Here is a 26,674-nt window from a genome sequence, read left to right on the forward strand (position 1 = left end):
GTTTCCTTTTTCCTTTGGGATCTACAGGAGGCGGAGGCAAGGCCCACTTTCCAAGCTTGGCAGCGGGAGGTGGCATGGGTGTGTTCTTTTTGGTTTGGGGTTTGGAGGCACCTTCGGTTTCGGCAGTAGGCTCAGGCTCGGGAGCTGGTCGAGCTTCAGGCTCGGTAACAACAGGCTCTTCGCTAATAGTCTCTTGTTCGACAGGCTCGGGTGTCTGTTCCTTTTCTTCCTCAACCTTTTGCTCACTGGTCACAGCTCCTGAATTTCCCATGACTAATCGCTTAGCCACTTCAGCCTCCAATTCTTCTTTCAACATTTGCTTTCTTCTCTTCTTTCCCTTCTTGGGTACATACACCCTCCCTTCCCTCGCGGCCTTCTCCATAGCGTCCTTTTCCTTTTGCCTCTCATGCAACGTCTGGCGACACACGTCGTGATGAGGGTGACCAGGAGGAAAATTTTTGATAAATTTGTCCTGCGCTGGCCAGTGGCACTTTTCATCCTCGTGAATAATCCAAATACCACCCTTACCAGGAGGGAATTTTTCAGTTCGCGGAATGGTCTCAAACATCTTGTGGATAGATAGGTTATGTCGGACCGAGTTGCGCCACGCGTTATCGCCAGATTTGAAGTAGGGATAAGCTGTCTCTACATATCGGTAAATGTGCTCGAGCGAAAGGCCACCAGCCTTGCATGATAAAATGGCTTGACCGATGATGCAAGCAAAAGATGGACCAGGCCGTTCGTGTGATCTTGGCCCTGGAGGTACACCTTCGACGCCGGGGTCTTCGGCAACCTTTGCAGGCTTGACGGGCGCCCGTGCACTGGACGCCTTTGGAGGACGCGTCGGGAGAGGGAGAGGCGGCGGGGGAAGCTTTTCTTCTTGACGCGTCTTGACCGTGCGCGAAGGCAATGGTTTACGCGTACGACCTTCTTGCTCATCATCGCTACTGTCAAATTCGCGTCGTTGATGCTTCATAGTGACTGAAAAGCTGGAGGATGTAGACGCAGCAGTGGAAATGGCGGATGACGGAGGGTGTTCAGAGTATGCAATCTTGTTCGCCTGAGGGGTGACCATCAACTCGTCGTGGCGTGGAGAGAAACGTTGTGGCTGCGGAGGCGCGGGACCCAGAGCACGAGCGGGGGAGATACCCTGGCCGTTGGCATACTAGAGCAAGTTATTAGTGTGTGTCTGTTTTAAAACCAAAATTTTGCTTACATTAGGTTCAAACGCAGAAAGCTCCCAAGATGGATCCTGAGGAGGGATTGGCTGGTAAATTGGCGATTCTTCCAGATGCCCAGGAACGTGATCAAAAACGTCTCCGGCCACATACGGACTATCAGGGCGCGTCGTGCCCCGAAGAGATGCGTGTCGCGTCATCCCTGGTCGCTGCATAGAAGTTTGGGTACTGGGTCGCGTGGATACGATCATAGATTGGCTAGTCTGGAGCTTGGGTCGTTGTGGGCGGCCGGTTTGAACGATGAACTGTTGAGGTTGAGAGCCCAACGAGTTACTTTGCCGAAAATGATGTTGTTGGTCCATTGTCATCTGGTCAACAGGTGACAGCGGATGGGTGAATTGGCCCATAGTCGTGCTGGGCGACTGGACCATGGCGTGATACCTCTCAGGTACCTGCAGATACGGTGTGGTCTCCTCTTCTGGCACAAAGGGCGTGAACTCAAACTCCTCGTACGCGCCATTGGGCGAGCGATGCAACGGCTGGCCGTGCATCGGCATCGCAATCCTTCCTTGAGCCACCTGATGTCCACCGTACGGCGTGATCATATGCTCCCGCATCTCTCCACCATACGCGCCCGATTGGTACTGTTGGAATGACGCGTGCGCGTAAGGGTCGGCATAATAGACTTGAGTTTGATAAGATGCGGACGTGGGAGTTGTCATGAAGCTATTTTCATGGGTGCTAAAGAGTATGGTGAGCTAAAAGGTGAGTGGAGGATGGAAAGACGCGTCGAAGACTTACATGTCATTCTGAATGACATTATGGGAGGACATGCTGCCAGAATGTTGAGAGTCCGAGCTCGTAGGACGCGACATTTGGCGAAAATTTTGCTCGAGGTTGTAAATAGGCGGTGTTACTCTTCCCGTCCAGCGGGGCTGTAAACTGGAGCAAATGGTATCTAAAGAGGAAAAGACTGATCAGCTTTCTAGTAGAGACGCGTCGAATGGTGGAGCGGCAAAAAAAATGACGGGCAGAAAACATACTGGGCAGAAGAGTCGTGCTCCAGTATAGCAGACGCGTTTTGTATGTCTATATGGATGTCCCGGTCCGTGTGATAGACGCGGTGCCGTCAAAGAGGAAGGGAGGGAGGAAAGGTTGAAAGCCCGATAAAGCGGACGGGATGAAAGAGCTGCTCAAGACGCGTAGTGATTGGCCTTGCCGTAGTAACTGTCGTTGTAGGCGGACGGTGCGGCGCGGTGGCGATGGCTGTGCTGTAATTGTGGGTGGCAAAAGTGAGTAAGGATAGTATGGTCGAGGACCGGCACAGGAAGAAATAAGCTGGTAGGAAGGGAGGGAGGAGGAAGGAAGAAAATGAACGCGAGTGAGAAATGCCGGTGCTCTGGGAAGGACGGACGCGCCTGTCCTCGACGCCGACCCCTCCTCCCTCTTTTTCTGACACCCCGTCAAAATTACCCAAACGGGAATTTATTTTACTAAACACGTCACTTGTCCCTGAATTGGACTGTCGGCGCGGACCGGCGGCGTCGTCTTCTCCGTCCGCACAATCCGCCCCTCCTCCTAAATGCATCAAGGAGAGAGTCGCACGCGAATGCTAATCCTTGCGGGGCGCTATATTCCTCTGTACCTACTGCGTTTATAGTTATACCTCGGGTACAGACTGTACGACCATAGCCAAATCGAATGTGAACGATTATCCAACTTCAAGTTGGGCTGTGGATCCAATTTATGATTACGCGGATGAGGATTACGACGAAGGGTTTACACAGTGACTAGAAAGACAGAAATGAAAAATGCAGTCTCCATATCACGACATGTACGCTTACACCCTTCTGCTCTCGGCATAGTCCAGGACTCTCTCGATATACTTTTCCACTCCCTGTTTCCCTTGCACAGCTCCTCTTAAAAACGAATCCTCTGGCAGCGTGAAAAGCACATACAGGTGCGAAGCCACGAGCGCATCCAGACTTGTCGGCCTCTTTGCTCCCAGCGCCCATCCATCACCTCGCAACAAACCATCCACAACATCTACGGCCTCCTGTCCCTTTCTCAGGACGTCGTCTATATCGATATCGCGCCTGTCGCCCGTGAGACTTGCGGGAAGAGGGGTGGTGAGGCCTGCATAGAGAGGAGGCGGGACTGGGAAATGGAGGTGGAAAGGGATTCGGGAAGAGGACGGAGGGGGGAGGGAGGCGAGGTATGCGGGGAGGAGGTGGGTGAGGATGAGTTGGGAAAGGGCGAGGGCTTTGTCGTAGCTTTCTTGTGATGCAAGCCCTTGCCACCTGGCCGGATGTTAGTTGCAACGCATACACAAAAACAAGAGCGTCGACCCACTCTCTGTGCCTCCCGTCGAGGGGATAAGTACCTTCCAGCCAGCCCCTTATTTCGTCTGTGGACAGCAACCTCTCCTGGCTCGGGATATGCAGTGCCGGCAACGTGCCGTTCGGGGCAGACGACTCATTGGGCCATTCTTTAAAGACGACAGGCGGCTGGGAAGCAGTATGGCGGAGGAGGAAGAGGAGCTGGGTGCGGAGGGAGGAGGGGTTGGCGGAGAGCCACGGGCGGCGGTGGGGGTGGGGGTGCGCGGACGACGGGTGGATCCAGAGGACGGCGGACTGCGGGGGGAGCCCGCGCGCGTGGGCTTTCCACTCGAGCTGGTCGTCCTGCGGGTGGACAACGAGGGGGAACGTGCTGTAGAAGGACCGGAACCACGTGGGGGCGGCCCACGTGGATACGCCGGGGGAGAGGGTGGTCATCGCAGGGTTGGTACAGATGTTCATCAGAGAGTTTCTAAAGTCGCTGAAGGGGTGGAGGCTGTACGTAATCCTGCTAATGGCGGCTGTACGTAATCATGGGTGGAGGCTGTACGTAATCCGCTGTGGACGCTGTGACGTCGCCGAGTTATGTATCGCTGCTGGACGGTGTACATCCCCACGCACCACTATGGCCCCCGCATACTGTAAGTCCCCCGCGCACGGTGCCCGCTCACAGCCAGCCCCGCAGGAGACGCAGTACTACGACCAGCTGTTTGCGTTTGTAGACAAGGACAACGTGAGTGCGCACAAGCCATGCCCCCCCTGACATCCCCAGACCGGCATCCTCCCCGGCCAGGACGCATACCCCTTCCTCACATCCTCCAACCTCTCCACCACCGCGCTCGGAGAGATATGGGCCATCGCCGACCCCGACAACAACGGATTCCTCACTCGAGATGGATGGTACAAGGCCGCCCGCTTGATTGGCTGGCTTCAGAAGGGCGGCGCCACGAGTGTCGAGGAATCCTTGCTTGCGAAGCGTGAGTCGACCTCGGCCGGATGCCTAGCTGACAATGCAGCCGGGCCGCTCGCCGCATTTGACCAGGGCCCCAAACCGCCCGTCGCCGCCCAGCCCACGGCCCAGCCGCTCTCGGCGCACACCACCGGATCCGCCCTGCCCCAACTCACACCGACCGACCGAGCAAAATTCACCAGGCTCTTTGCCGGTGCCGGACCTGCCAACGGCTTGATCACCGGCGACAAGGCGCGGGACATTTTCATCAAGAGTGGACTGAGCTATGAAAAGCTCGGACAGATCTGGCAAGTAGCTGTCGCAGCAGATATCAAACCGATAAGCCCTAACTTGCTGTCGTAGGAACTTGGCCGATACGCAAGGACGAGGCTCTCTGGATCTGACCGACTTTATCATCGGCATGCACCTCATCCAGAGCTGCATGGCAAACCCCGCGCTCGTTCTGCCCGCCGTTCTTCCTCCTGGCGTATACGAGACTGCTTCCGGCGGCCGGCCACCCCCGCCTCCAGCGCCAGTCAGCCCCGTGGTGAGGAACAATACCGGCCCTGCTAGCCCGCTGAGGCAGCAGTACGCTGGTGGCGCCGTTGCGCCTTTGCAACAGCAAGGTACAGGTGGCAGTATCGGTGGCACGAGCGCGCCTGTCCCCCCTGCGAGGTCATTCACCGCCAGCTCGGCGTACGCCCCACCATCTAGGCAAATGTCTATCACGAGCACCCAATGGGACGTTACTCCCCAAGCCAAGGCCACGAGCGACGGGTTCTTTTCACAGTTGGATCCGCAGAATAAAGGTGTGATTGATGGTGATGTGGCTGTACCGTTCATGCTCCAGAGTCAGTTGGATGAAGCCACCTTGGCGAATATCTGGTAAGCGCCTCTTGATAACCTTTCTATCCCCGCCCACGCTCATCCCTTTGTAGGGACCTCGCGGACATCCGCAAAGAAGGTAAACTCACCCGCGACGAATTTGCCGTCGCCATGCACCTGATCAACGTCAAACTCTCCGGCCAGGAGATCCCCGCATCTCTTCCCGTCAGCCTTGTCCCGCCGTCTCTCAGGGAGGAATATGGGCCAGGGAAACAAGAGGTGCTGCAAAGTAGTGCGACAAAGGATCTTTTCGACCTCTTTGCAGATGAACCACCGGCGTCTAAAGCCGCAAGCCCTGCGCCTCAAGCTCCCGCTCAGGCTCAAGCGCCTGCCCGCACTCCTGCTCCTGCCCCTGCTTCCGCTCCGGCGCAACCCCCAGCTCTCCCCGCTCGTAGCCTCTCACAACAGCCCCCGCCACCCACTCCCCAAACACCATTCCTCCCGCAACCCCCACCTCCGCCCTCGCGTCGCCAAGCGTCTCACGCCACGTCGGCACTCTCTCCCGCTCCTACCGGCCAACAACCATCTTCCTTCCAAGGATCCGCTTTTGCGTCCCCCTTCTCTGCCAGCCCTGCCCCTGCTGCCGCTCCCGCTCCCGCTTCTCGGGGCGGCGACTTGCTAAGCGACGATGCCGAAACCAGCTCGACACCCGTCCCCGACCACTCTGCCGAACTGGGCAACAAGCAAAACCAACTCGCTCAAACCACACGTTCCATCACCGATCTGTCCAGCCAACGAACCGAGCTCGAGGGAAGCGACAAGTCTTCCAAGCAGCAGTTGGAAGAGCTCGAGGGCAAGTTGGCCGCCGCGAGGGAGAAGCATCAGACCGAACTGAGGGCGGTCGCTGACCTCAGGACCAGGGTTGGAGAACAACAGGCCAAGGTGAAAAAGTTGAATTCAGACTTGATCACCGCCTCCTCCGACCTTTCTGCCCTCCAGTCCGAAAAAACCGAACTCGAACAATCGCTCTTGCACGACAAGGAGGAAGTCCGTTCTCTCCAAAGGCGGATGAAGGAAGTCGATGATGAAAAGCAAGGGCTGGTGCTCGTCCTCGAAAAGTTGAGAAAGGAAGCGAGGCAGCAAAAGGGGATGGTGAGTATTGCGAAGAAGCAGGTTAGTACAGCCGAAGGTGCGAGGGACGAGGTTCAGGCGGAAATGAAGGGGGTAGAGAAGGAGATTGAAGAGGACAAGGCGTTTTTGGTACAGCATGAAAAAAACCAGGCCCAGCAACAGCAGCAGCAAACTAAAGCGCTCTCTCCACAATCGACAGGAATTTTTGCAGCTGGTATCGCCCTCCCTCCTACCCCACAGGCACTCAGCCCCGCAGCTACCGGTATGTCAAACAGGTCAAACAACCCCTTTGACCGCTTCTTGGCCAGTGGAAGATCCACCTCTCAGGCGCAGGTACCCTCCTCTACCGCCGCCACCGCGGGCTCGCCGTCCAACGCATCAACGCCCACCGGCCAAACTCCTCCGCAAGCAGTATCCGCCCCCGCCTCGGCCGCCGAAGAATCGACCGACAGGTCTCTCTCACCCGGCTCTCCTTTCGGCGGTATCGCAGAGACAACGGGTTCCGCATTCGGGAGTGTCGGTGCAGCAGCCACAGCTGCTGCCGGGGCTGTGGCCGCAGGTGCGGCGGGGCTGTACGAGACTGCGAAACACGCCGTGACGGATGAACCCGAACACGATCCTCACCTCGACACCTCTTCTCCGTCTGCCGCGCCTACCTCTGTAGAAGTGGCTGATGGTGCGGCTTCTAGGGCTGTGGAGGAGGGTAACCTCAATACGGAGCGAGATGTCGCTGAGCAAGAGGTTGGTCCTATTACCGCAGGTGAGGGTGAGGGACAGCAAGAGCAAGAGCAAGAGCAAGATCCGTTCGGAGCGCCTTCAGGCGGGTTCGGATTCGCAGGGGAAGATGAAAAGACCCCTATCGCTCAGCAAGAAGAGCTTGATCCCTTTGGTGCCCCTCAAGTCCCTGGCACCACTATCGCCAGTACCGCCGGCGCTGAAAACAATAACGGAATCCCTACCGATCCATTCGGCGCGCCCGCTATTCCCCAGACCGACGGCTTCTCCGAACAACAGGGACAAGCTGCCGGGTCTCAGGACGGGGGGTTCAACGACTTTGAAGAAGGATTTGGTGATTCCTTTGGGGCAACCGGAACGACCACGACTGCCACCGCCGCGCCTGCTGAGAAGGCTGTAGCCGGTGCCGAGCAAGAAGCGAACAAGGCCCCTACCGACTTTGATAGTGCCTTTGCCGAGTTTGATTCTCCTGCTGAAACTCCCCCTCAGTTCGAGCAGCATCCTCAGGAATCTACACTCTCTCCCAACCAAGGTATTCCCAGCGGCATCCCCAAGTCTGAACTCCCTGTTAGCCTCTCTGAACGACCAGACGCCGAGCGGACTTTCTCTACCCAAGCGACTATCGCGCCGGAGAGTGAGCCGATAACACCCATGGCCGATATCCCTGGTGAATACCGCTCCCGTGAGGAAGGATCGTCCGGTGTGCCTTCCTCCAGAGGATCGACACCCGGTCTCGCAGGGGTTGGTGCCGCAGCAGCAGTGGCCGGTGGCGGAGTGGGTGTAGGTGTCGGAAGTGCTTTGGCTCATGAATTCAAGCCAGAGCCCGAGCCCGAGCCAGAGCAGCAGGGAGGATACGAGCACTCACGGCAGCAAGTGCAAGGAGTGAATGTCGGAGAGTCGAGCGATGAAGACGAAGGGCCCGAAGATCTAGAGAGGCCTCGAAAGGGGTACGGAACAAAGGGCGCGGAGTCGTCTGTGTCATCACCTATTGAACAAGAGCCCTCGCCTACTTCAGCAGGTGCAGCTGCGGCCCTCGCCCCACCCATTGCGGGCTTTATGACTGTTACCGAAGACCCTCAGCCCAAGGTCCGACGAAGTGCACCCCCACCTCCTTCCAAGACCGCTTCTGCCTCTTCTGCCGTTGTCGCCAACCCCGCTGCTCCTGCGCCTTCCGCGCCTGCTACAGAGTCCGAGACCGTCTCTCCAGTCGTGGCTACTGCGGGCGGTGTCAACCCTGGAGAAGAGTTTGATCCCTTCGGTGCGCCCATGGTAGCCAACGTCAATGCCGCTCCAGGCAACATTGCCACCACTCAAGGTGCTTCGTATATTGATGCCCCTTCTACTGCTGCCTCTCAGGCTCATCCCAAGACTGCTTCGTTTGATGAAGACGACTTTGACTTTTCCGACCTCCCCCCCGCTCAGGTCGAGTCTGGTATCCCCGTGGCGGCTGTTCAGCAATCCACGGCCATTGCTGGAGGAGCGCCCCCGTCTGCTGGTTTCGATGATGAGTTTGCCACTTTTGACGATGAGTTTGAAAAGCCTGAAGAGTTATCTGCAGGCAACGGATCGGAGAATTCTAGTGGCAACAAGAGCTATGAGATGGTGAGCCCTCAGCCGAAGCCTAGTGGATTGTATGATGAGTGGGGATTCGGTTCGTCGGCAAAGAGGGCAGGTAACCCGCAGGAGCAGCAATATCAGAATCAACAGGAAGCTTCGGGTTTTGGTGATGCCTTTGGTACCCAAGCTTCTCAGGGAACTCAACAAGGAGGGTTGTCATTTGATGATGCTTTCGGTAATGACTTTGAGCCTTCTTCGTGAGTTGTAAGGTTTTCTGGGGTGATTCACAAGTTCTGACGTCCTCAATAGCTCTGCCCAGACTCAAGAATACGCCCCTCCCCCCGGTTCTCCCCCTCAACAGCAAGCCCTTCGACCTCCCATGCCCGAGAGACGACCAAGTGGTGCCCAGGCGGATGATATCGAGGATGTAAAAAAGGTGTGCTTCATTTTTTTTTCTATGTATGGGGTGATGGCTTACTTGCTGCTTAGCTCTGCGCGATGGGTTTCCCCCGCGAACTGGTAGTTGAAGCTCTCGCAGCGAACGCATATGATTTCCAAAAGACTTTGAACGTGTTGTTGGCGTAAGAAAATCAGCGATACTCTGAAGATGGTTTTAGTATACGTTATTTGATTGATAAGGTAATGAAGAAATGCAAAAGTTGTTTTGGCACATTTGACGGATAAAGTATGGCCAAGCTAAAGAGCAGATGGAAAGAGGCAAATATCGACGGAATAGTAAACATCAAATACAATGGTTTTTTGGCCTGTCCGTTTTCCTTTTGCTGTTTGCTGGCAGAGACCAATGCCTTTGATCAAGCGCAGTCTCTCCATCTTCTGAGTCGACGCCCAGTAAGACTAGAGAGGGACTCTATACAGAAGACAAATTTGGTTTCGTTCCACCATTATTATTGACATTTCGTCATCATACCCTTAGCTCTATGAACCGTATCGAACTAGCAAGCAGTCTGTAAAGATCCAGCCCAATGTACGTGCGGATTTCTATTATGCGATGTGATTATGATTGTAACAGGGAGATGCACTCCCCTGAGCTCGCTCAGCCAGGCCTAGTCGGAGACAGGCCGATGTCCGTCGAGCTGCTTGTGTCGAGCCTACGAAGCAAATCAAATGGTGGCGAAAATGCTAGTAATGACGTGCAGAATTATTATACTCGCCTTCGTCATCACTTTTTCTGTCCTTGTTACTCTCGTCCATATAGAAGTGAAGTCCAATCGGCGCATCCTTTATTTGATATACCTTTATAACTAGCCTTTCAAACAATGACCTCTGCAGAAGAAGATCAGTTCGAAAACCTCCCAAAGTTTGATGCTAGCAAGTTCCAGCCCCCAGCATGGGCAAAGCCGGCAAATTTCCAATGGGGTGACAGAAATGGGGAATCGTCCAAGGCTACTGCCTCTTCAGCCGACAAAGAGGGAAATCAGAACATATTGGATCTGGGGGATGATGAGAGTTACGATGATAACGATGATAGCGGAGATGAAGTTTTTGAAGACGCTCACTCGACGGTTGATCCGGAAGAAGCCATGTTTACCATTTCCGAGCTCAAGGTATGTTTCCATTCCTCGTCTGACCTCTTCCGCTGTGCCATATATTCTATATCAAGCCTTTCATGTTAGTACCTAGATGCTGACCTTCTGACCAGGAACTCTTATCCAGAGCGACCAAACACAAAATTACGGGCAACTCTCATTATACCTCCAAACCTCCCCAATACGAGCAAGCCATCGCATCGTACAAACTAGCCATCGATCACCTGCCAACTTTCCCATCTGACCCTACAGACCCCGAACACCAGGAACAAGATAGTAAAAACGATTTTAAGGGTAAAATGAAAGTAGAAGAACCCGTGCCTAGCGGTCTTCAAGAAGTCACAGAGGAAGAAGCTGTGGCTATCCAGAAAGAAGAAAATACTAAGAAGGGCAAGTCGCCGGAAGAGTTGGAGAGGGAAGAAGTAGAAGATGAAATTAAAGAGTGTACAAAGGCTTGTTGGGGGAATCTTGCTGCGTGCTACATTGCCATCGTGCGTCTCTTCATCTCTACCTCATCCTTCTCACGCATCTTGCTGACTGTGATTATCAAACTTGCAGAAAGACGACGGAAATGCAGTTAAAGCATGTACAGAAGCGCTCAAGATTGACCCCCATTATACCAAGGGTCTTCACCGTCGTGCAACGGCCAATGAACGTCTGGGAACCCTTACGGCCCTTACTTCCGCTCAGCAGGGTGTGTTATATAGTTCTTTTTCAGACCATTTGTTGAAACGCCAGGACTGACAAATCTCCCGATTAATGGGAGTTTACTGACAGATTACACCCTGCTCAAGACCTTGCTTCCCGCCTCCTCTCCATTACTCCCCTCCATCCGTCGCTCACTGATCGTCCTCCCTCCCAAGATCAAGTCGGAAGAGAAGAAGCAGTACGACGAGATGATGGGTAAACTGAAAGACCTTGGCAATTCGTTATTGGGGAACTTTGGGTTGTCGACTGATAATTTCAAGTTTGAGCAGCAGCCGGGAGGCGGTTATAGTATGAATTTTAATCGATAGACATAACTGTTAGAGTATAGGTCTTGCGTAGTAGATGCTATTTTCATTCACGTGACAACATGTACGATTTCTCAATCCTACCTTGGCAATGGTGGAACGGGGTCCTCGCTTTGCCTCTTTGCATAAACGATCAACATGAGATGCGTAAGCACGAAACACCCTTGCGTCAGGGATTTTTGAGACAGACATCAACTGTCAACATTCGAAATATCGAAAAGCACTCACAGAGATAAAAATAATAAACGCATGTCAATCTTTCTGTGTCTGTGAGACAAATAATCATGCATCTACTGAAAAGAACAAGCCCTAAAAAAACCAAAAACAAAAAAAGATCTTCTCCGACCGGGATTCGAACCCGGGTCGTCCGCGCCACGTTGGAAGTTGAGTTCCTGAAAAGCGGATATACTAACCCCTGTACTATCGAAGATGCTTGATGAAAGACTGCAATTCCAATAATTACACATTGAACCTATGATGATTTGGCAAATGAAAGTGCTAAAAAGGAGAAGGTTCACTGAGAGAAATGTCCTTGGGTCCAGAGGCAGGCAAGGCCCAGATTTTTGACATCAACACCCCCAGATTAGTTGCATCATGGAAAAGCCATCTCCATTACTGGTGTCACTTCCAGCTATTAAAATATAATATTGGGGGGTGGTAGGAGGGTTTGATGTCATCCACTCAGGGGTTGCCTGCCCCTCTTGCCTTGGGTACGAGGTCAAAAGGGTGTATCAAGGGGGGCTGTATTTATGGGGGGCACAATAGGGCTTTCAAGTGATGGGACAGTGGAATTATGACTTGCCTATGTACATCAATACTAGCTACTGGACATCGGTAATAGAACTATGACTTTTCTCGCCTCAGAACAGCAGTCATTCATGATCAACCATTTGGGAAAACATGTATATCGCCAATTGGTCGCCGCACTAGCTATACTGAACACTGATAACATGTGGAGCAGCTGGATGAGGAAGGAACTTGGAAGGAACAAAACCGCCGAAATCTCATTGCACCTCGGTCTGGACAGGTCATTCATTCAGTGACGGATCATCTTGATCGTAATGTCACATTGGCACGCCTTCTGAGCTCAAAGTATCTCCAAGAAGACATTACCGTTTGTGGCAAGGCAGTGTCTCTGATTCTTGCATATCCACACAAACCTTTCGTGATCCGTCTCATAATTACCAACGAGGTCTCCTCATTCCCTATTATATCGTCCTAAAATCTATACCCAAGATACGGCCACTCCGAGCCTTCTGAGCGCAAGGTCCACCAGCAGACGAGAATAAATCATGTGGAATTGCGCAAGCACCTTCCTTCCCAGTCCTGCATTGTCCGATACGGATGGTGTGCTTGGTAAAATAAAACCATTCGACTTCTCGTAGCCCTCACTAACGAGGTATGTCGTAAAGTTGAGACGAATATGCTGCGGAAGGGGAGAAGGAACGATAGAGAGGACGTGATACCCTCCTAGGGATTTCTCGGAGAGGGAAAGGGAGCCCCATCGGTAGATGAGCGAGCCGCAAGAAAGGGTCTGGGAGGCTGTGGTAGGCGGAGACGAGAGATTGGCTTCTAAGATGAACTAATGAAGTGGGAGTAAGACTGAGGCCGCGGACTGAACATAGAATATGGGAGGGGCACATACACAACCTCCTACTTCGGTGGCACCTTTATCAAATCTTCCCCTCTCAACAGACTGTATTTTTCCACTTTCTTCAAAAGGCTGCACTACCCCTATTTTTCCCAAACCATTGACAATTGCTCCCTCCAGCCTTAAAGCCCATGTGCTCCAGAAAGCGCGCGCGAACGTATATACCATCTTTCCGTCTTCTCCCTCCTCTCCCTTGTTGGAAAGGTGCAGACTGGGGATATCCACAACCCATGCATCACCAGCATTACATTCTGCCCAAGCTTGAGAGGTGTATGGTGGTTCTGGTGGCACAGGAAATTGGGGGGCTGGCATGGAAGGGTATAGCCGAACGAGGCGGAAGTGTTGCTGGTACGTTACAGCAGCCGCGAGTGTGGTGCTCACCAAGACTGTTCGGAGTGTGCTTGGCATACGAGGAAGAATTGATAGTATATGCCCATGATAGGGTGTATGTAATGGTGGCCTTTTATATGTTATAGGCGAGGCGCAGCTTCAATCGCAGGATGATCGAAGGCAATACGTACACGCAGTAGAAGCAACAAAGACCGAGCAGTCTCGGCTGAGAGACATGTACCAGTACGAAGCCCGGCATGATGGACAATGGCCGATGGTCCCGCAGCAGGCGAGAACGGAAGGCGGAGCGGATGAAGACTTCGATGAGCCATTTCGGTCAGTCCCAGCAAGTAGAAACGCGAGACCGGCAGCCTAATAAACACGATTGCTTGCTGAAACCGCAATAAGTAGGAACAATCTCCAAGTCATCTCGGCTTTTGCTGTCCTCGTCGCCTTTTCCCATACAGCTAGCTGTTCCCAACGAATATCATACATATCATCAGGCATACAAATTGCGAGCTCGATCGGAACCAAGATTTCTACAGAAGATCATACCGATCTTTGATGTCCTCATCAAGTTCCCTGACCACAATGCCCTTGTTCAAAAATCGGCTTGTATCCTGACGAGTATGTAGAGGGCTATGTAAAACGCGGTCACGGATTGCCTTAGGGTCTTTCGACACAAAAAACTCCATTTTTGAAACCACCACACCTTCAGTCGGAAGATCCGCTCCTTCTAGCTCATTCCATACAGCATATAGATCATCCATATAGTTGAGGACGCATTGTTCTGTCGCGGCCCTCTGATACTCGTCCGATTCTTCCATTGAGCAACCAGGCTTGACCATAAGAGGCCAGTGGGGAATGATCAAACGTGAAGTTTGCGACCCCATCCAGCTGATAGGTAGCAACTGTGCATTCACATTTTGACGAATAACCAAAAAATCGGATCTAGGGTGATAGCTGCTGACCATTGTCATCGTTCGAGGGGAGAAATAATCCGCAATTGCTTGGATATCTTCGGAGCACTCTCCGGAAGTAGGGTCTCCAACGTCGACATAGAGGACAACTTCTCGAAACTTTCTCCCAACATGGCTCATGAGCAGCCTACTGTCATCGCTTGTCGTGGCAGGAAAGCCTTGACACCAACGAGTGAAGAAAAACGTTTTAATAGCTTCCCATGAGATGTCAATCCTTTCGACATTGCAAAAGATTTTCCTGTTGCGTAATGTTGCAAATAATAAGGGTATATGGAACTGGGTGAGGATACTGAAGCCTTCAAAGTTTTTAATGCGCAAGATGTGCGTGTTCTCGAACGCCATGACACCTCGCTCAAAGGCAGTTCGATCTCCGCACAGAAGTGAGCAGAATAATTTATTGCTGACAGAGACTTCCCGATAGATAGTGCGTATTGTCTTTTGATAGTATCGTCGTGTGAGAGTGATTGTGGAAAGGGGTGCGATGAGTAGTAGTTCGTCAAAGATGTAGTCTTGGACAGGGAGGAGCTTTGAAAAGGACGAGGGTTGGTCAAAGCTCCATGGTAATTGCAGAATGGACATTTGAGCGGGTGTAGGGGACATAGGTGGGGCTATGGAAACTTGCATAGCAAGTATCGATATTCAAACGGAACCATATAATTCTGTTATCAACATGTTAGCTCCAAAGCAATGCCCATTCATTACGCTTACTGTCTTTCGGTCACGCCTCAGTTTGAGGATAGGACCGTCTCCAGTTTTACTCTAGGGTTCACTGAATCCCCTAAAATGCGTCAAATCTTAAGAAATGCTTGCGAAGGCGCCAATGATTTATGCTTCGTTCTTTGTCGTTCATATCTCACAGTTCGTTGCCTGCAGCCTCGGCCAATGCTGGTTGCCGAAGGCGACAAGGAATAAGTTACGTAAAGCACGACGCGTCGGAAGTTACGCGTTTTCGTTGGCATGGCATGTAGTGATGTTCGTCGTCGTTATCAACAATCTGTACACTCCAACACAGCGAGTGTTTCAAGTAGATTCTATCTATCAACTTGAACATGTCGAGCGCACCCTTGGCTGATGATTGGGAGCCGACATACACTCATTTCTCCCACAAAACTGAATTTCTGGACTCTTTGCGGAAGTTCGTGACGTTAGACATCGGCAAAGAGTCCACTGAAAAGGAGGATGAAGATGAGGACGCGCTTGTAACTTGCTTGGGCGCTGTCGTAAGTCAATTGGTGGTTAACCTGCATCATCTGACACCTGTGGTAGCTGGACTATTATTTGCCAATGCCCGGCTTACTCGACCCGTCGCTAGACGAGATTGTTCGGCCGATCATGCAACTTCTGGAGAAGAGCTTGCACACAATTGTGGAAGAAGACAGTTGTACTTCTAATCCAGTTAACCCAAAAAGGCTTGAAAGACTAGGCCGAGTGCTCAACTGGGTGGTCAAGGTTCGCGGATGGAAGGCAGTTGGTAAGTATCTCAATGACTGTAGACTGCAGTTGCTCACAATGACGTGCAGTCCCCCATTTTCCATCAACGATACCTAATCTCCCTATCCTCATCAAGCTTTTATCCCCTCCCACCTCACCTTCTGCTTCAACAAGCCCTGCAACTCCCCATCACCATCTACTATCTCCCACGACAGCTTGGGAGCTTCGTGCCGTACTCTTGCTTTGGCTAGCCTTGCTTCTGACTGTTCCGTTCAACCTTTCGGCCCTTTCAGATTCGGACGATTTCGTCTCAAGCGCACCTTATGGTATCGATCTCCCGTCTGCGGAGCTGCTGTTCCCTGTCGCCGCCTCCGAACTTGCTCAAAAGGTTACATTCTTGGCAGTGCCTCTTCTGCATCGACCGGGAAGAGAAGGAGCATATGCTGCTCTTGTACTCGCTAGGCTTTTGTCTCGAGAGGATTCTGTACAAAACCTCCGAGGGTTCTTCGCTTGGGCAACATCTGAGATCGAGGAAGGGGATCGCGAATCAGAGAGCCACCTCATTGCGTCACTCTTCACCTTGCTTGCCCTTTTCTCGTCCCTCCTCAAACCTAATCACCTCCCACTAGTGGAAGGCTTCTTGGAAGAGAAATTACTGCCGCATCTCAGAGGGTCAAGAACCGCAGCCGAGTCCGGTCTGATTAGGAAGTTGGCAATTAAGGCCAAAGGCAGATTATGGGTTTCAAAACTTGGCAAAAAGTACTATGATGACGATGATGTCGACTTGCCAGAGGGTTTAGAGGAAACAATGGATGATTTAATGGGTGGTCTTTCTGACAAAGTGAGTGGATCTCTCCATCATCCTCTTTACCACGATCTGACCGAACCTACGTAGGACACGATCGTACGTTATTCGTCAGCCAAATATCTCTCTCGTATCTCCGCCTTGCTTCCTCCAGCTTTTTCATCTCAAATTGTCCTTGCTACCATCGCCCTCTTTGCCGGCACTGAAGAAGAACCCGTCCAATTCACTTCATTTGGAACCGTCATCGATCCTGGAGGATCTTCGGCTTCAGGTGGGACAATGGGCTTCGGCGGCTCAGAGGTGCAGAGAGGAGAAGCGAGATGGCACGGAGTGTGTTTGGCTCTGGCTGAGATGGGTCGACGAGGTCTAATCTGGGGCGAAGCCGTAGGAGGCGCGGTAGAATGGGTCGTCAAGGCTCTTACCTTCGACCTTCGTCGGGCCTCCCATTCAATTGGCGCGAACGTCCGTGACGCTGCGTCTTACCTCCTGTGGTCTCTTTCCCGAGCTTGTCCGCCTTCAGCTTTGGAACCTTATGCAAATACCATCGCAACCAATCTTGTTTGCGTGGCGTGTTTCGACCGTGAGGTTGGAGTACGTCGAGCTGCGAGCGCAGCTTTCCAGGAAGGTGTAGGGAGGACGGGAGTGTATCCGGAAGGGATCGATGTTTTGGCCAAGACAGATTTTCATAGCGTAAGCGTGCGCCGAACAGCATTCTTAACAGCTTCTCAAGCAGTTGGGGTGTGAGTATACCCCTTAAAACCTACACAATACCAAATCTGACCAGAAGTGCAGACACAGTGTTTATAGAACGGCGATGATTGATCATCTACATAATATCACACTTCGACATTGGGATTGTTCTATTCGACGTTTGGGAGCCCAAGCGCTACGAAAGCTGCTTGAGGTAGACCGTAAGGAAATGTTGGAGTATGCCTTGCAGCGAGAATTAAAGGAACTGGTCTCTCTAGATTCTGTCAATGTTCACGGTGCTCTTGTAGCGCTAAAGGAAGTAGCAGAGATGTTTGAGGACAGTGACCCCAGAAACCAGATTGTACGTCTCTGCGTGTCGAGTTCAGCGTCAATTGACAACTCCTGCAGATCTTCGATGCCCTTGCTACCATTCGTGCCGCGACTTTAGTTTCTCAACAAGCAGCCGATGTATTGTCGGCCCTTTGTGATCTTTTGTCCACTATCCTCAACCCCTCTATAACTTCTTCTGCCACAACACAGTCGGTCCTAGCAAGGTACTTTGAGCTGACGTCGAAGCGAAGAGAGGTGGAAGTCCATGAAAGTATGGCGCGTGTATACAGGAGGTTGAGTGAGCTAAGAGATTGTGAGAAGGACATTAACAAGTATGTATGGTCAATTTTAGCCTCGAAAGGAAGCTAACACACACACCCATAGATTAATCAGTGATTTGAGGTCGTTCAGAGTTACGCAACGTCAGTCGGCTACATTAGCGCTTGGACATATCCAGTACCCCACTGCTCCCTCTTCTATGGCGGAAAAGACTGTCGTGGCGCTTTTGGGATTGTTAAAAGATCCCATAAAGACTGAAGTTGAAAGTAGGCGATGGGCAGTAAGGTCCTTGGGAGATATCGCTGTCCAACGAATGGATGGATCTCTTGTCGGTGAGAACGCTAGGTTTACATGCGTGAATGCCAACATAATGACAAAACATAGTTGAATCGACAACTCTCAATACGGTCGTTCGAGCATTCATTAAAGGTCTTGAAGACTACTCGACTGATCAAAGAGGCGACGTTGGCTCGTGGGTTCGTATTGCATCTCTCGACTCCATCGGCCGTGTACTAGCTTCCCTTCCGCCACATTCTTCCTTGTCTTCAATGCTCGAGCCTGGAATTTGCGACGAAGCTATCGGTGGATTAGTAAAGCAAGGTGTAGAGAAGCTCGAATCCGTTCGTTCGGCCTCAGCATTGGCTTTGGCAAGGATGAGAGAGTGTGGGTGGCAGTGGGATACGCAAGATGCAATGAGCGTGTCTAAAAAGCAATTGGCTGAGGAAGGATTCAGATATGTAGACCAGAAGGAATGGTTTCAATCTGCAATGCCGCTCTTGGAGAGTCGATTCAGGAAAGAGCTTGTAGCCGGACTGATATTTACGATAGGCAGCCAGGTGGTCACTTTGGTAAGTATCGCACTTTTTATGCCTCTCAATTGCTGACCGTCACTTATTTAGTCAAACTCTGCCCTACACCCTCTTATCGAATACCTGATGGTTCACACTTCAACCATCGTTTTCGTCCTGCAGATAATTTCAAGCCTTATGGCCGATAACCTCAACTCAAACCGCATATTCATACCCACGCTACAAACACTGCATAAGCTGTTGTCTGCCAACATATGGGAGGACATTGAGGATGCTGAAGATTGCAAGGGGGCGGCTGACGTGTAAGTAGTAGTCTTTCCACATGAACTGCTCGGCTAACCTTTTACAGGCTGATGAAGTCTCTGGGCGCTGCAACAAGGGGCTTGGGAAATATGAAGTCTATTGAGAGAATATCAGCCGCCATGAGGGTGTACGTGTTCCTGTTTCAACTCGGTTGTAACCTAGCTGACAGTGTCGTCATCTTTCAGTGTTATCGCTTGCCTGACTGCTCCCTCGGAAGTGCGTTCAAAAGCCACCTCCCTAGTCTCGCTATTCCTTGCCCATCGCTTCCCTCGAGTAAGTCCATCATTTCGATGTCGTAGATTCTAACCTAATTCTGGTGGGATTATAGATACGTGCAATGGCTTCTGAAGAGATATACCTGGCGCTATCCGAAGTGGATGATGATATGGGTGAGGAGTTGGAGCAAGTGTTGCTTGAGACGGACTGGGTGGGCTCTGGAGTTGAAGTGCAGGCCGAAATGGTTGTTCAACTATTACATGGGCGAAAAGAGGAGCCATAGGAAAATGTTATAATAAAATACAATATTCACCATCCTATCACAGAGTTATTTGGTAGTGGATGAGCTGCTTACTTCAACCTTCCCCGTCAAGTGTGACTGGGAAGCGTACATGGTTAGTATGATTCTTCAAATGGACGGGACAGGCCGATCGATAAAGCTGAGGATCCTCTGCCTTAACATGGAACAAATTATCACGCTTCTCTTCCAACGCCTTTGGAGGATCCACAACTATACCTGTTTTCTAACTTTCCGTCATATAAAGCAATGGCGATCGTATGTCGAGAGGCTTCTGTTGAGTCTACTTTCGTTTTCTGCCAGCCTCTTTGTTTGGTTCGTTCGCTGTTGGTTGCCAAGAGCGGGAATGTCGTAATCATCATAGATCAGTTAGGCATGCCAAAGTGAGATCTGGTGAGGGAGGTTGTTTATATTGCTTATAAAGTTGCCGTCGAACATTGAAAGAGAAGGGATGGATTGTTCTAGAAAAGTGCAGTAATGCATGTTCAAAGTAGCGTATATATACATAATAAGCACGGAGATGTTGAGAGAGGATATCCTCAAGAGAGGGATATTTTGTGTAAGTAACTGGTATAAAAGTCTACATTCTACTCTCTCATCGCCATATATTCAGTTTAATCTTTCATTCTCAAGTCCAGTCTATCCAGATTGTTCCCACTTGTCGTGATCTCACGTCGAGGCAATTATTCTCTTCTTCCGACCTAGACGTACCCGCCCCAATACACAAGCTCAAACGACGGTCTGTTCAGAATGCTTCCAGACCCTTGCCGGGAGCAAGTCTCCCCCAAGGTACCGCTGGAGCCACTTGGATCCCTGTCATATCTCATATCCGACGAAGTGCTGGGAGAAGACCCTACGGACGTACTCTACCTACGAGTCTCCAGGGAATTTTACAAGTTTATAGTCCCTCAAGTCTACCGCCATCTCCATCTACATACCGGTAATGTTTTCAGTGTCCTCTACCCTCTCGATGATTCGCTAGTAAAACGACGTTTAGATGGTGAGCGTAAAGCCAAAGCACTCAAGAACGTCAAGGTTGTTACTCTTGAAGAGTTCTTCAGCGCCGCGCGTATTGCTTGGTGGAGCGAACAGTGGAGTTTCCAAGTCAATCCTCATTGGCGAGATGCGGTCCCTCGTTCTCCTGTACGAGCTTTCCCAGCAATCGAGCACGTCCATCTTGGCGAGAATTTCATTAACCCCGACATTACACCGAAATGGGACGCCATCATCGATCATACTTTTACTCGCCAACTTCCGTCCCCGTCATTCTGTAATGACGTCCCAATTGACAAGAGCGACCACCCAGATTTCTACTTTGATCACTCAATATATCTTGATCAGTACAAATCCCTTATCCGGTTACTTGCCTCCAGACAAAACATTCGTCTTCGACGCTTCACTTTTCACGTCCGTCTGACCAAGGATCTTAATGGGTATCAGCCTTATCTGTTCAACTTGGATAATGACAAAGTTGTACCAATCTGGTACATCTTTGAAGTCGAGGAAGAGGAGAAATACTCTACTATTGATTTGATGGACAGAATTTTCAAGCGCTTTCTCCAATACCCCAAAATCCACCAATTAAACAACCGGATCAAGCTCATTCTTCCCGACCGACCAGACCTTGAGAGCTCATTAACCCAGCTTGGTCAACGACAAGGCGACCATAATCGAGCAATTTTCCAAACATTCCGAAACCATGTACTCCCACTCACAGCCGACCGCGTGTGCCCTTGTAAGTCACCCGTCATTCCCCGCAATCCCAAGAAAGCACCTCCAAAGCACATACATAGGTGTATGTTCGACAATGAAGATAAAGGTGACTCGCACGGATACGGTAACGAGTTTGGCGCAGGAGTCTATTTTACGGATGACAGTCAGCCAGTGGTCAGTTATGCGTCGTCATGGGGAGGCGGGAGGACGGGCGCAACTTTTGGAGGGTTTGGAGGTGGGTATGGATTTATGGGAATGCGTGGCGGTTTTGGTGGAGGGTTTAATTAAAGTTCTGGTGGGGAAAGTGGGAGATTCTGGTCGAAAGATGATGTCAGAAAGGGGTACAGTGATGAATTTCAAGGGGCGCGCATGGTTGTAGCATCTGTAAAGTGAGTTGAACAAGAATGACTTTTTCCCCATTCATTAGGCTAACTTCTTCCCAGATAATTGTAATATATCTGTTGTATGTGATGTAATAGGACGACGTTGCCATCATCACCGGAAACTTTATCAAGCAATGTGCGATAAAGTCAGGCCCCAGGATAAGAAATGGATAACTCATGATCACGTTCAAAGCTAGCTTCGTGTCTAACCAGATCGACGCATAAAGGAAGTGCCCACCCAAGAAAAGTGGATCAGGGGTAGTCAACATTCAGTAATGAGACCCACATTGGTTTAGTCTTCGTCCTCCTTTCATCCTTTCTTCTCTATTAAGCGAAAGATGTACTTTTGCATCAAGTCAGTTCGGAGCTCAACTTCAGAGAAAGAAAGAAGGCCCACGCGAGCACTATAAAATTATCCCCAGAAATGAGCTCTCAAACTCCCCACTATATCCATTCTCTCTCAACAGTCAACAGTCAACAGATAAAAATGAACCAGAAGAAAGAGGACCTTTCAGTGCACCAACAAGAAGATGGCGATAACCAAACAAGGATTGGCGCCCTGTCTGACGCGGGTTCCCGAGTCCAATCTGAAGTTGGTTTGAACTGTTCTTCACCTACTAATTGTAATTGTGAAGGGAATTAACATAATGAGGTTATAGAAAAGAAGCCAGACTCAACAGGGCACTGATACAACAGCTCCAATCACTTCTCATGACACCAATCATGATGATGGTAACCAACAACGGATGTCAGAACTAGATTATCGTATGCTTATAGCCTTTTATTTTTAATACGGACATTGGCCCTTTTGTACAAAGAGATTCTGCTATTACTGAGAGAGTACATGTAGATAGATACATTACGTATACTGTACATTACCCTGTAAGCCAGAGACTTTAAGGGTGCAGCTTGTGTGTGGGTTGAAGCAAGAAGTCTCTCTGAAATGTCAAGGATGTTCTCTTCATATTCAAGCATAGCATCCTCAATAATACAAATTCTACAATACGAAAAGATTAATTAAATTTAACCTCTTGACTCTTTCTTCTAGTCCATAGAAAGCGCGTAAGGCTGAGAAAGAATAGAAGTCTGAAATTAAATTAGAGAGTCGGGGTCATGGAATAGGGAGAATAAATTCGGGAAGGGAGGGGCACATAGAACAGGAACAAAGGCTGATAGTGGCTGATACGCATTGGGATATCATTATGGATCACTTGAAAAAGGCGGGTGACCAATTTGATGCGATTCTCCCACAGGATGAGAATGAGGGTTTAGGTCAAATGGAAGAGATTTTAGCAGTTACACCCGTAGTTCTGTGTGCTCTCGGAGTCAATCCTGATTGGGTCAGGGTAGTCGGCATACCTGACCACATATATTGATTAACTTTGGAATAACTCATGCCACATAAGACGAAGATTCAACTCACAATTCAGTCTCAGCTTCTTGCGCCAAAGCATTCTTCGCAATAGTCTGGAAAGCCTGCTCGACGTTGATAGCCTCCTTGGCAGAAGTTTCAAAGTAAGGAATGTTGCCCTTGGCCTGACACCATGTCATTGCTCGTTTTTGGGACACCTATCATAAGAACAATAACAATATTAGCACAGAAAGTGCTGTTTAATAACGTTAATGAACGTACCATCCTCTTAGACTCCTCCATATCAATCTTGTTGCCCAATACCACAAAAGGGAAGTTCTCGGGGTCATGGGGCGAGGCCTGCACCAAAAACTCATCTCTCCAGCCATCAAGCGCTTCGAAAGACTTGTTGGAGTTGACATCGTATACGAGGACACAGCAGTCGGCTCCACGGTAGAAAGCGACACCTAGGGATTGGAAACGTTCTTGGCCGGCAGTGTCCCAGAGCTGTGATTACAGTGATATTAGCAGCTCGTTCGATAGCTCGCTACGTTACCGCGAGCCTATCTTTGGTGTGTCTATGAGATAGAGCGGATATAGCCGTGGCAAGGGCCTTATCAACTTTTCGCTATGCCTCTTGCCCACTCAGCTGCTCGATCCTGGCGCTGCTCCCCAGCGCTGCTTCCACCCATATCACAGACACCAAACGAATCGAGAAGAAACTTACCTGCATAGTGACGACCCTATCATCAACCACCAACTCCCTAGTCAAAAAGTCTGCGCCAATGGTAGCCTTGTACTGTGTAGAAAATCGCTTGTTGACGTATTGGTTCATGAGCGAAGTCTTACCGACCCTAAATTGGAAATCCAAAAAGTGGTAGAGTCAGCATGTGTTGAGGCATGAAGGTATACACAGGATGGGTAGGCTATGACGCCTTGTCCCCTGAAGTGCGTGTAAACGTACCCGGAGTCACCAAGGATGATAACCTGCTCAAGTCAGCATTATCCTTGCATTGAAGAAGGTCACAATTACCTTGAGAAGATGCTTCTTTCTGGTAGCCATAATGAATGGATGTTGTGAATGTTGACAAATGGATAGAAAGTAGATGTAGATAGTTGTTAAAGAAAGGATTGGGCGAGTGGGGTGTGGTGGCAATCCCATACAGAATGTCCGGGCACTAACGGAGGCATTTCAATTTATACAGACGACGGAATCAAATACATGTGTATGAGACTGTCTGGGTACACGGACATGGATCGGGACACTGCGGACGTGAGAGCGTCATCCACTATGTATTTGTTCAGTGCCGAAACGATATACACGGCATTTCTTCCTCTCCCTCAACTGCAAACCTCACATAAGTTTTTTCCCCACCACCACCAATAAGGGAGCACCGAGCGACCATGTCTCAGCCAGAATGGCAGTCCGTCATTCGCGAGCGCCTTATTGCTAATCAGCGACAACAAGAGCCTTACACTGACATTGTCGATCAATGTACGTTTTCCCTCTGTTCTTTCCTAGCTCCTTGCATGGGTGACGGGGGGAAACTGATATACGAAATGGATTCCAGATCGTAAACTTGCAAAGACAACGCGAGAACTCAAAGTTCGGAATAAAGCTCTCTTGAAGAGCGGTGGTGGTGGTGGAGGTGGTGGGGGTGGACCGGACGGGTATGTCAATCGAAGCAAGATATCAGGGAGGGTTGAGTTAACTCTTTTTTTTTTGCTTCAGGACTGCACCACTTTTAACCCATCTTGATGCCCAATTAACATCTCTTCGGAACGAACTATCTACCCTCTACCGTAGTCAAGCGGTGTCCCAGAACAAACAACTCCAATTAACAGACGCTATCCGCGAACGCGATGCCACCGCCGCTAATCTTCGGGACGAACTCAACTCCCTCCGTGCCGACCGGGCCGCTTTGGAAAAACGCGTAATTGAATGGGACTTGCGCTGGAAAAACCGGGAGAAAGATATGGAGACTCTGTCGGATGAGATCATGTCCCTCAACCTCGAGATCTCGGCTTTGACAGAGAGAAATGAGGGGCTGTTGAAGGATAATGCGAATTTGTTGCAGAGATGGTTGGATAAGATGAACGAAAGAGCGGAAGAGATGAATCAAGCGTTTGAGAAGGAGGCGGGGGTGGCAAAGGGGTTCAAGGAAGAGGAGGAAATATTTGAAGAAGCCTTTGAAGAGGTCGAGCCACCAGAGGAATCAGAGAATGACGAAAGAAAGAAGGATAAGGAAAAGGCGAAAGCTCCGGCTGCGATTACTACCACTGCTTCACAAAGCACAAAATCCAAACCTTCTATTACGAAGCCCGCCATCGCCCACACCAAACCCCCCGCCCCAGCCGCCGATCCTACCAGATCTCGTACCTCCCGCACGTCCCTGCCTTCTTCAACCAGCTCTCGCTTAGTGACCAAACCCCGCACTTCTTCCAGTACCAAATTGTCTTCTACATCTGAAAAGCCAGAAAAGGAAAAAGATGAAAAGAAGACGGTCCCGTTACGATCCGCTACCCCGCGCTCGAGTCGCCCAAGTTTATCCCCTTCGCCATCTCCTATCCCCACGCCACCGACGGGCACTGTCAACTCTACCTCAGCCTCCGCTGCTGCCTCTGTTTCAAATACTGGACGAAAATCGTCAAGTCCCAATCCAGCAGCACAGCCTCGCACACGGACAGGCTCGCAGCCTGGCGCCAGTACCCCTAATGTTCCTACCGCTCCTAGCGCCCCAACCACCAGACGCTCGCCGAGTGCATCTTCCCTCCGCGGCGGTTCCATTACCGGTACGCCAGGGGTAAGATCAACGTCTTCTTCGGTGAGAGATAAGATACGTGCGATGGAAGGAAGTGGGACGTTATCGCGTGCCGGACCGACGACAGGTGCGGGTAAGGCCATGGGTAAGGGTACGGGGACGAGAACGCGTAAAATTTCGTCCCCTGCACCGACTGCAACGCCTAAAGAGTCAGACACTCCTGCTAGCCAGGGAAGGGGAGGCAGTGAGAGGATGGATGAGAGTCAGAATTCGGGCACAGCAGACAAAGGAAAAGAGCTGGGGGATTTTCGCTAGAGCGGGAAGATGAAGGAGGGCAGGCGGTTGAAGAGGGGGATGAGGGAGAGCGGATGTCAATGTCTGTGTCTTCCCGCGCTAGTGTTTATGTTGATGCGTCCGAACAAGCTTTGAAATTATCAACGATGGTGGATGAACAGGTTATTGATAATGGGGAAGAAGAAGAGGAAGGATGGGAAGTGTTGCATGGATCAGGATTGATGGGGAAGAGTGTGGCGAGTGAGGAGTGGGAAGAAGCTAGGCATTTTGTAGGATGAAGAATGGTTAGACGCGAGACGGCAGTCTCTACTCGATTATCATGATCTATGGACATGATTCGATAAATAGCATTTGTTAAAATGGGTTCGTTGTATATATCTGCATGTAATAACATCGTTGGACATTTGAATGTCGACTCAAAGGAGAGCGGAAGAGTTTACCGACTCGGATCAGGACAAACCAATATAGGCGATCTTGTACTAGGCAGAACCAATGAAAGAAGAGGATTGACGCATTTGCCGCAATCGTACGACTTTGCAGATGAAGAGCGAGTGGACAGCAAAAGCTTTCCCTTGGCCCTCAGATGTCCCCATACACTGCGGCATGGCATACATTGGTGGAGAGTTGGCAAGTGTGTGATTGTACACGATGAGATCTTTTGGAAATGTTCGGAATGTTTCTGGGTATATCGTAATAATGGATATGTTCGTTCGCCGACGGCGAGTGAATGTTCTCCCACGGGCTGTCCATCGCGAATCCACCGCCGCCCGCCGAGCGA

The 26,674-nt window shown here is 50.6% G+C and overlaps 10 protein-coding genes and 1 non-coding gene across 11 annotated transcripts in view; 5 read left to right on the forward strand and 6 right to left on the reverse strand.

Moving 5' to 3' along the window:
* CNK00590 (fork head homolog XFD-2, putative) overlaps window positions 1–2,518 on the reverse strand; it is a 3,685-nt gene extending 1,167 nt beyond the window's left edge. Inside the window, exons 1-4 of the mRNA XM_567623.2 lie at window positions 2,222–2,518; window positions 1,980–2,136; window positions 1,217–1,919; window positions 1–1,165 (exon numbers count right to left, since the gene is read on the reverse strand). The exon at window positions 1–1,165 is cut by the window's left edge and continues 1,167 nt beyond it. Of these exons, the coding sequence (XP_567623.1) occupies window positions 1–1,165; window positions 1,217–1,919; window positions 1,980–2,053 (1,942 nt within the window). The 5' untranslated portion in view covers window positions 2,054–2,136; window positions 2,222–2,518. The remainder of the gene's footprint in view (window positions 1,166–1,216; window positions 1,920–1,979; window positions 2,137–2,221) is intronic.
* A 471-nt stretch (window positions 2,519–2,989) lies between these two features.
* Window positions 2,990–3,968, reverse strand: CNK00595 (hypothetical protein). Its single transcript, XM_024658802.1, has 2 exons — window positions 3,531–3,968; window positions 2,990–3,478 (listed from the first exon to the last, which is right to left on the reverse strand). Exons 1-2 carry the CDS (start codon window positions 3,950–3,952, stop codon window positions 3,019–3,021), a joined length of 882 nt encoding a protein of 293 aa, XP_024514637.1. The 5' UTR covers window positions 3,953–3,968; the 3' UTR covers window positions 2,990–3,018.
* A 92-nt stretch (window positions 3,969–4,060) lies between these two features.
* CNK00600 (endocytosis-related protein, putative) lies at window positions 4,061–9,372 on the forward strand. Its single transcript, XM_024658029.1, has 8 exons — window positions 4,061–4,155; window positions 4,192–4,247; window positions 4,287–4,491; window positions 4,531–4,771; window positions 4,827–5,348; window positions 5,402–8,968; window positions 9,021–9,147; window positions 9,201–9,372. Exons 1-8 carry the CDS (start codon window positions 4,140–4,142, stop codon window positions 9,294–9,296), a joined length of 4,830 nt encoding a protein of 1,609 aa, XP_024513706.1. The 5' UTR covers window positions 4,061–4,139; the 3' UTR covers window positions 9,297–9,372.
* A 536-nt stretch (window positions 9,373–9,908) lies between these two features.
* Window positions 9,909–11,346, forward strand: CNK00610 (hypothetical protein). The gene is made up of 4 exons (XM_567625.2): window positions 9,909–10,276; window positions 10,372–10,749; window positions 10,817–10,952; window positions 11,036–11,346. The coding sequence occupies exons 1-4, from the start codon at window positions 9,989–9,991 to the stop codon at window positions 11,272–11,274; spliced, it is 1,041 nt and encodes a 346-aa protein (XP_567625.1). The 5' UTR covers window positions 9,909–9,988; the 3' UTR covers window positions 11,275–11,346.
* Window positions 11,347–11,608: 262 nt separating this feature from the next.
* On the reverse strand, window positions 11,609–11,701 carry CNK00620. The gene has a single exon. It is a non-coding gene; the product is annotated as a tRNA-Glu (tRNA).
* Window positions 11,702–11,943: 242 nt separating this feature from the next.
* Window positions 11,944–13,478, reverse strand: CNK00630 (hypothetical protein). The gene is made up of 2 exons (XM_024658030.1): window positions 12,917–13,478; window positions 11,944–12,853 (listed from the first exon to the last, which is right to left on the reverse strand). Exons 1-2 carry the CDS (start codon window positions 13,328–13,330, stop codon window positions 12,497–12,499), a joined length of 771 nt encoding a protein of 256 aa, XP_024513707.1. The 5' UTR covers window positions 13,331–13,478; the 3' UTR covers window positions 11,944–12,496.
* A 166-nt stretch (window positions 13,479–13,644) lies between these two features.
* Window positions 13,645–15,060, reverse strand: CNK00635 (hypothetical protein). The gene is made up of 2 exons (XM_024658803.1): window positions 14,941–15,060; window positions 13,645–14,891 (listed from the first exon to the last, which is right to left on the reverse strand). The coding sequence occupies exon 2, from the start codon at window positions 14,854–14,856 to the stop codon at window positions 13,792–13,794; it is 1,065 nt and encodes a 354-aa protein (XP_024514638.1). The 5' UTR covers window positions 14,857–14,891; window positions 14,941–15,060; the 3' UTR covers window positions 13,645–13,791.
* Window positions 15,061–15,233: 173 nt separating this feature from the next.
* CNK00640 (conserved hypothetical protein) lies at window positions 15,234–19,585 on the forward strand. The gene is made up of 12 exons (XM_567627.2): window positions 15,234–15,452; window positions 15,499–15,703; window positions 15,753–16,504; window positions 16,559–17,208; window positions 17,261–17,519; window positions 17,567–17,820; window positions 17,873–18,099; window positions 18,152–18,615; window positions 18,667–18,878; window positions 18,926–19,006; window positions 19,065–19,152; window positions 19,208–19,585. Exons 1-12 carry the CDS (start codon window positions 15,282–15,284, stop codon window positions 19,376–19,378), a joined length of 3,534 nt encoding a protein of 1,177 aa, XP_567627.1. The 5' UTR covers window positions 15,234–15,281; the 3' UTR covers window positions 19,379–19,585.
* Window positions 19,586–19,854: 269 nt separating this feature from the next.
* Window positions 19,855–21,968, forward strand: CNK00650 (hypothetical protein). The gene is made up of 3 exons (XM_567628.2): window positions 19,855–19,952; window positions 20,007–21,495; window positions 21,550–21,968. Exon 2 carries the CDS (start codon window positions 20,144–20,146, stop codon window positions 21,392–21,394), a length of 1,251 nt encoding a protein of 416 aa, XP_567628.1. The 5' UTR covers window positions 19,855–19,952; window positions 20,007–20,143; the 3' UTR covers window positions 21,395–21,495; window positions 21,550–21,968.
* A 479-nt stretch (window positions 21,969–22,447) lies between these two features.
* Window positions 22,448–23,977, reverse strand: CNK00660 (RAB small monomeric GTPase, putative). The gene is made up of 6 exons (XM_567629.2): window positions 23,874–23,977; window positions 23,805–23,827; window positions 23,568–23,694; window positions 23,123–23,347; window positions 22,913–23,058; window positions 22,448–22,848 (listed from the first exon to the last, which is right to left on the reverse strand). Exons 1-6 carry the CDS (start codon window positions 23,901–23,903, stop codon window positions 22,779–22,781), a joined length of 621 nt encoding a protein of 206 aa, XP_567629.1. The 5' UTR covers window positions 23,904–23,977; the 3' UTR covers window positions 22,448–22,778.
* A 197-nt stretch (window positions 23,978–24,174) lies between these two features.
* Window positions 24,175–26,295, forward strand: CNK00670 (hypothetical protein). The gene is made up of 3 exons (XM_024658031.1): window positions 24,175–24,335; window positions 24,412–24,511; window positions 24,573–26,295. Exons 1-3 carry the CDS (start codon window positions 24,245–24,247, stop codon window positions 25,915–25,917), a joined length of 1,536 nt encoding a protein of 511 aa, XP_024513708.1. The 5' UTR covers window positions 24,175–24,244; the 3' UTR covers window positions 25,918–26,295.
* The last annotated feature ends 379 nt before the right edge of the window (window positions 26,296–26,674 follow it).

This window comes from Cryptococcus neoformans (genome assembly GCF_000091045.1).
Source record: "Cryptococcus neoformans var. neoformans JEC21 chromosome 11 sequence".
NCBI classification, from domain to species: Eukaryota; Fungi; Basidiomycota; class Tremellomycetes; order Tremellales; family Cryptococcaceae; genus Cryptococcus; species Cryptococcus deneoformans.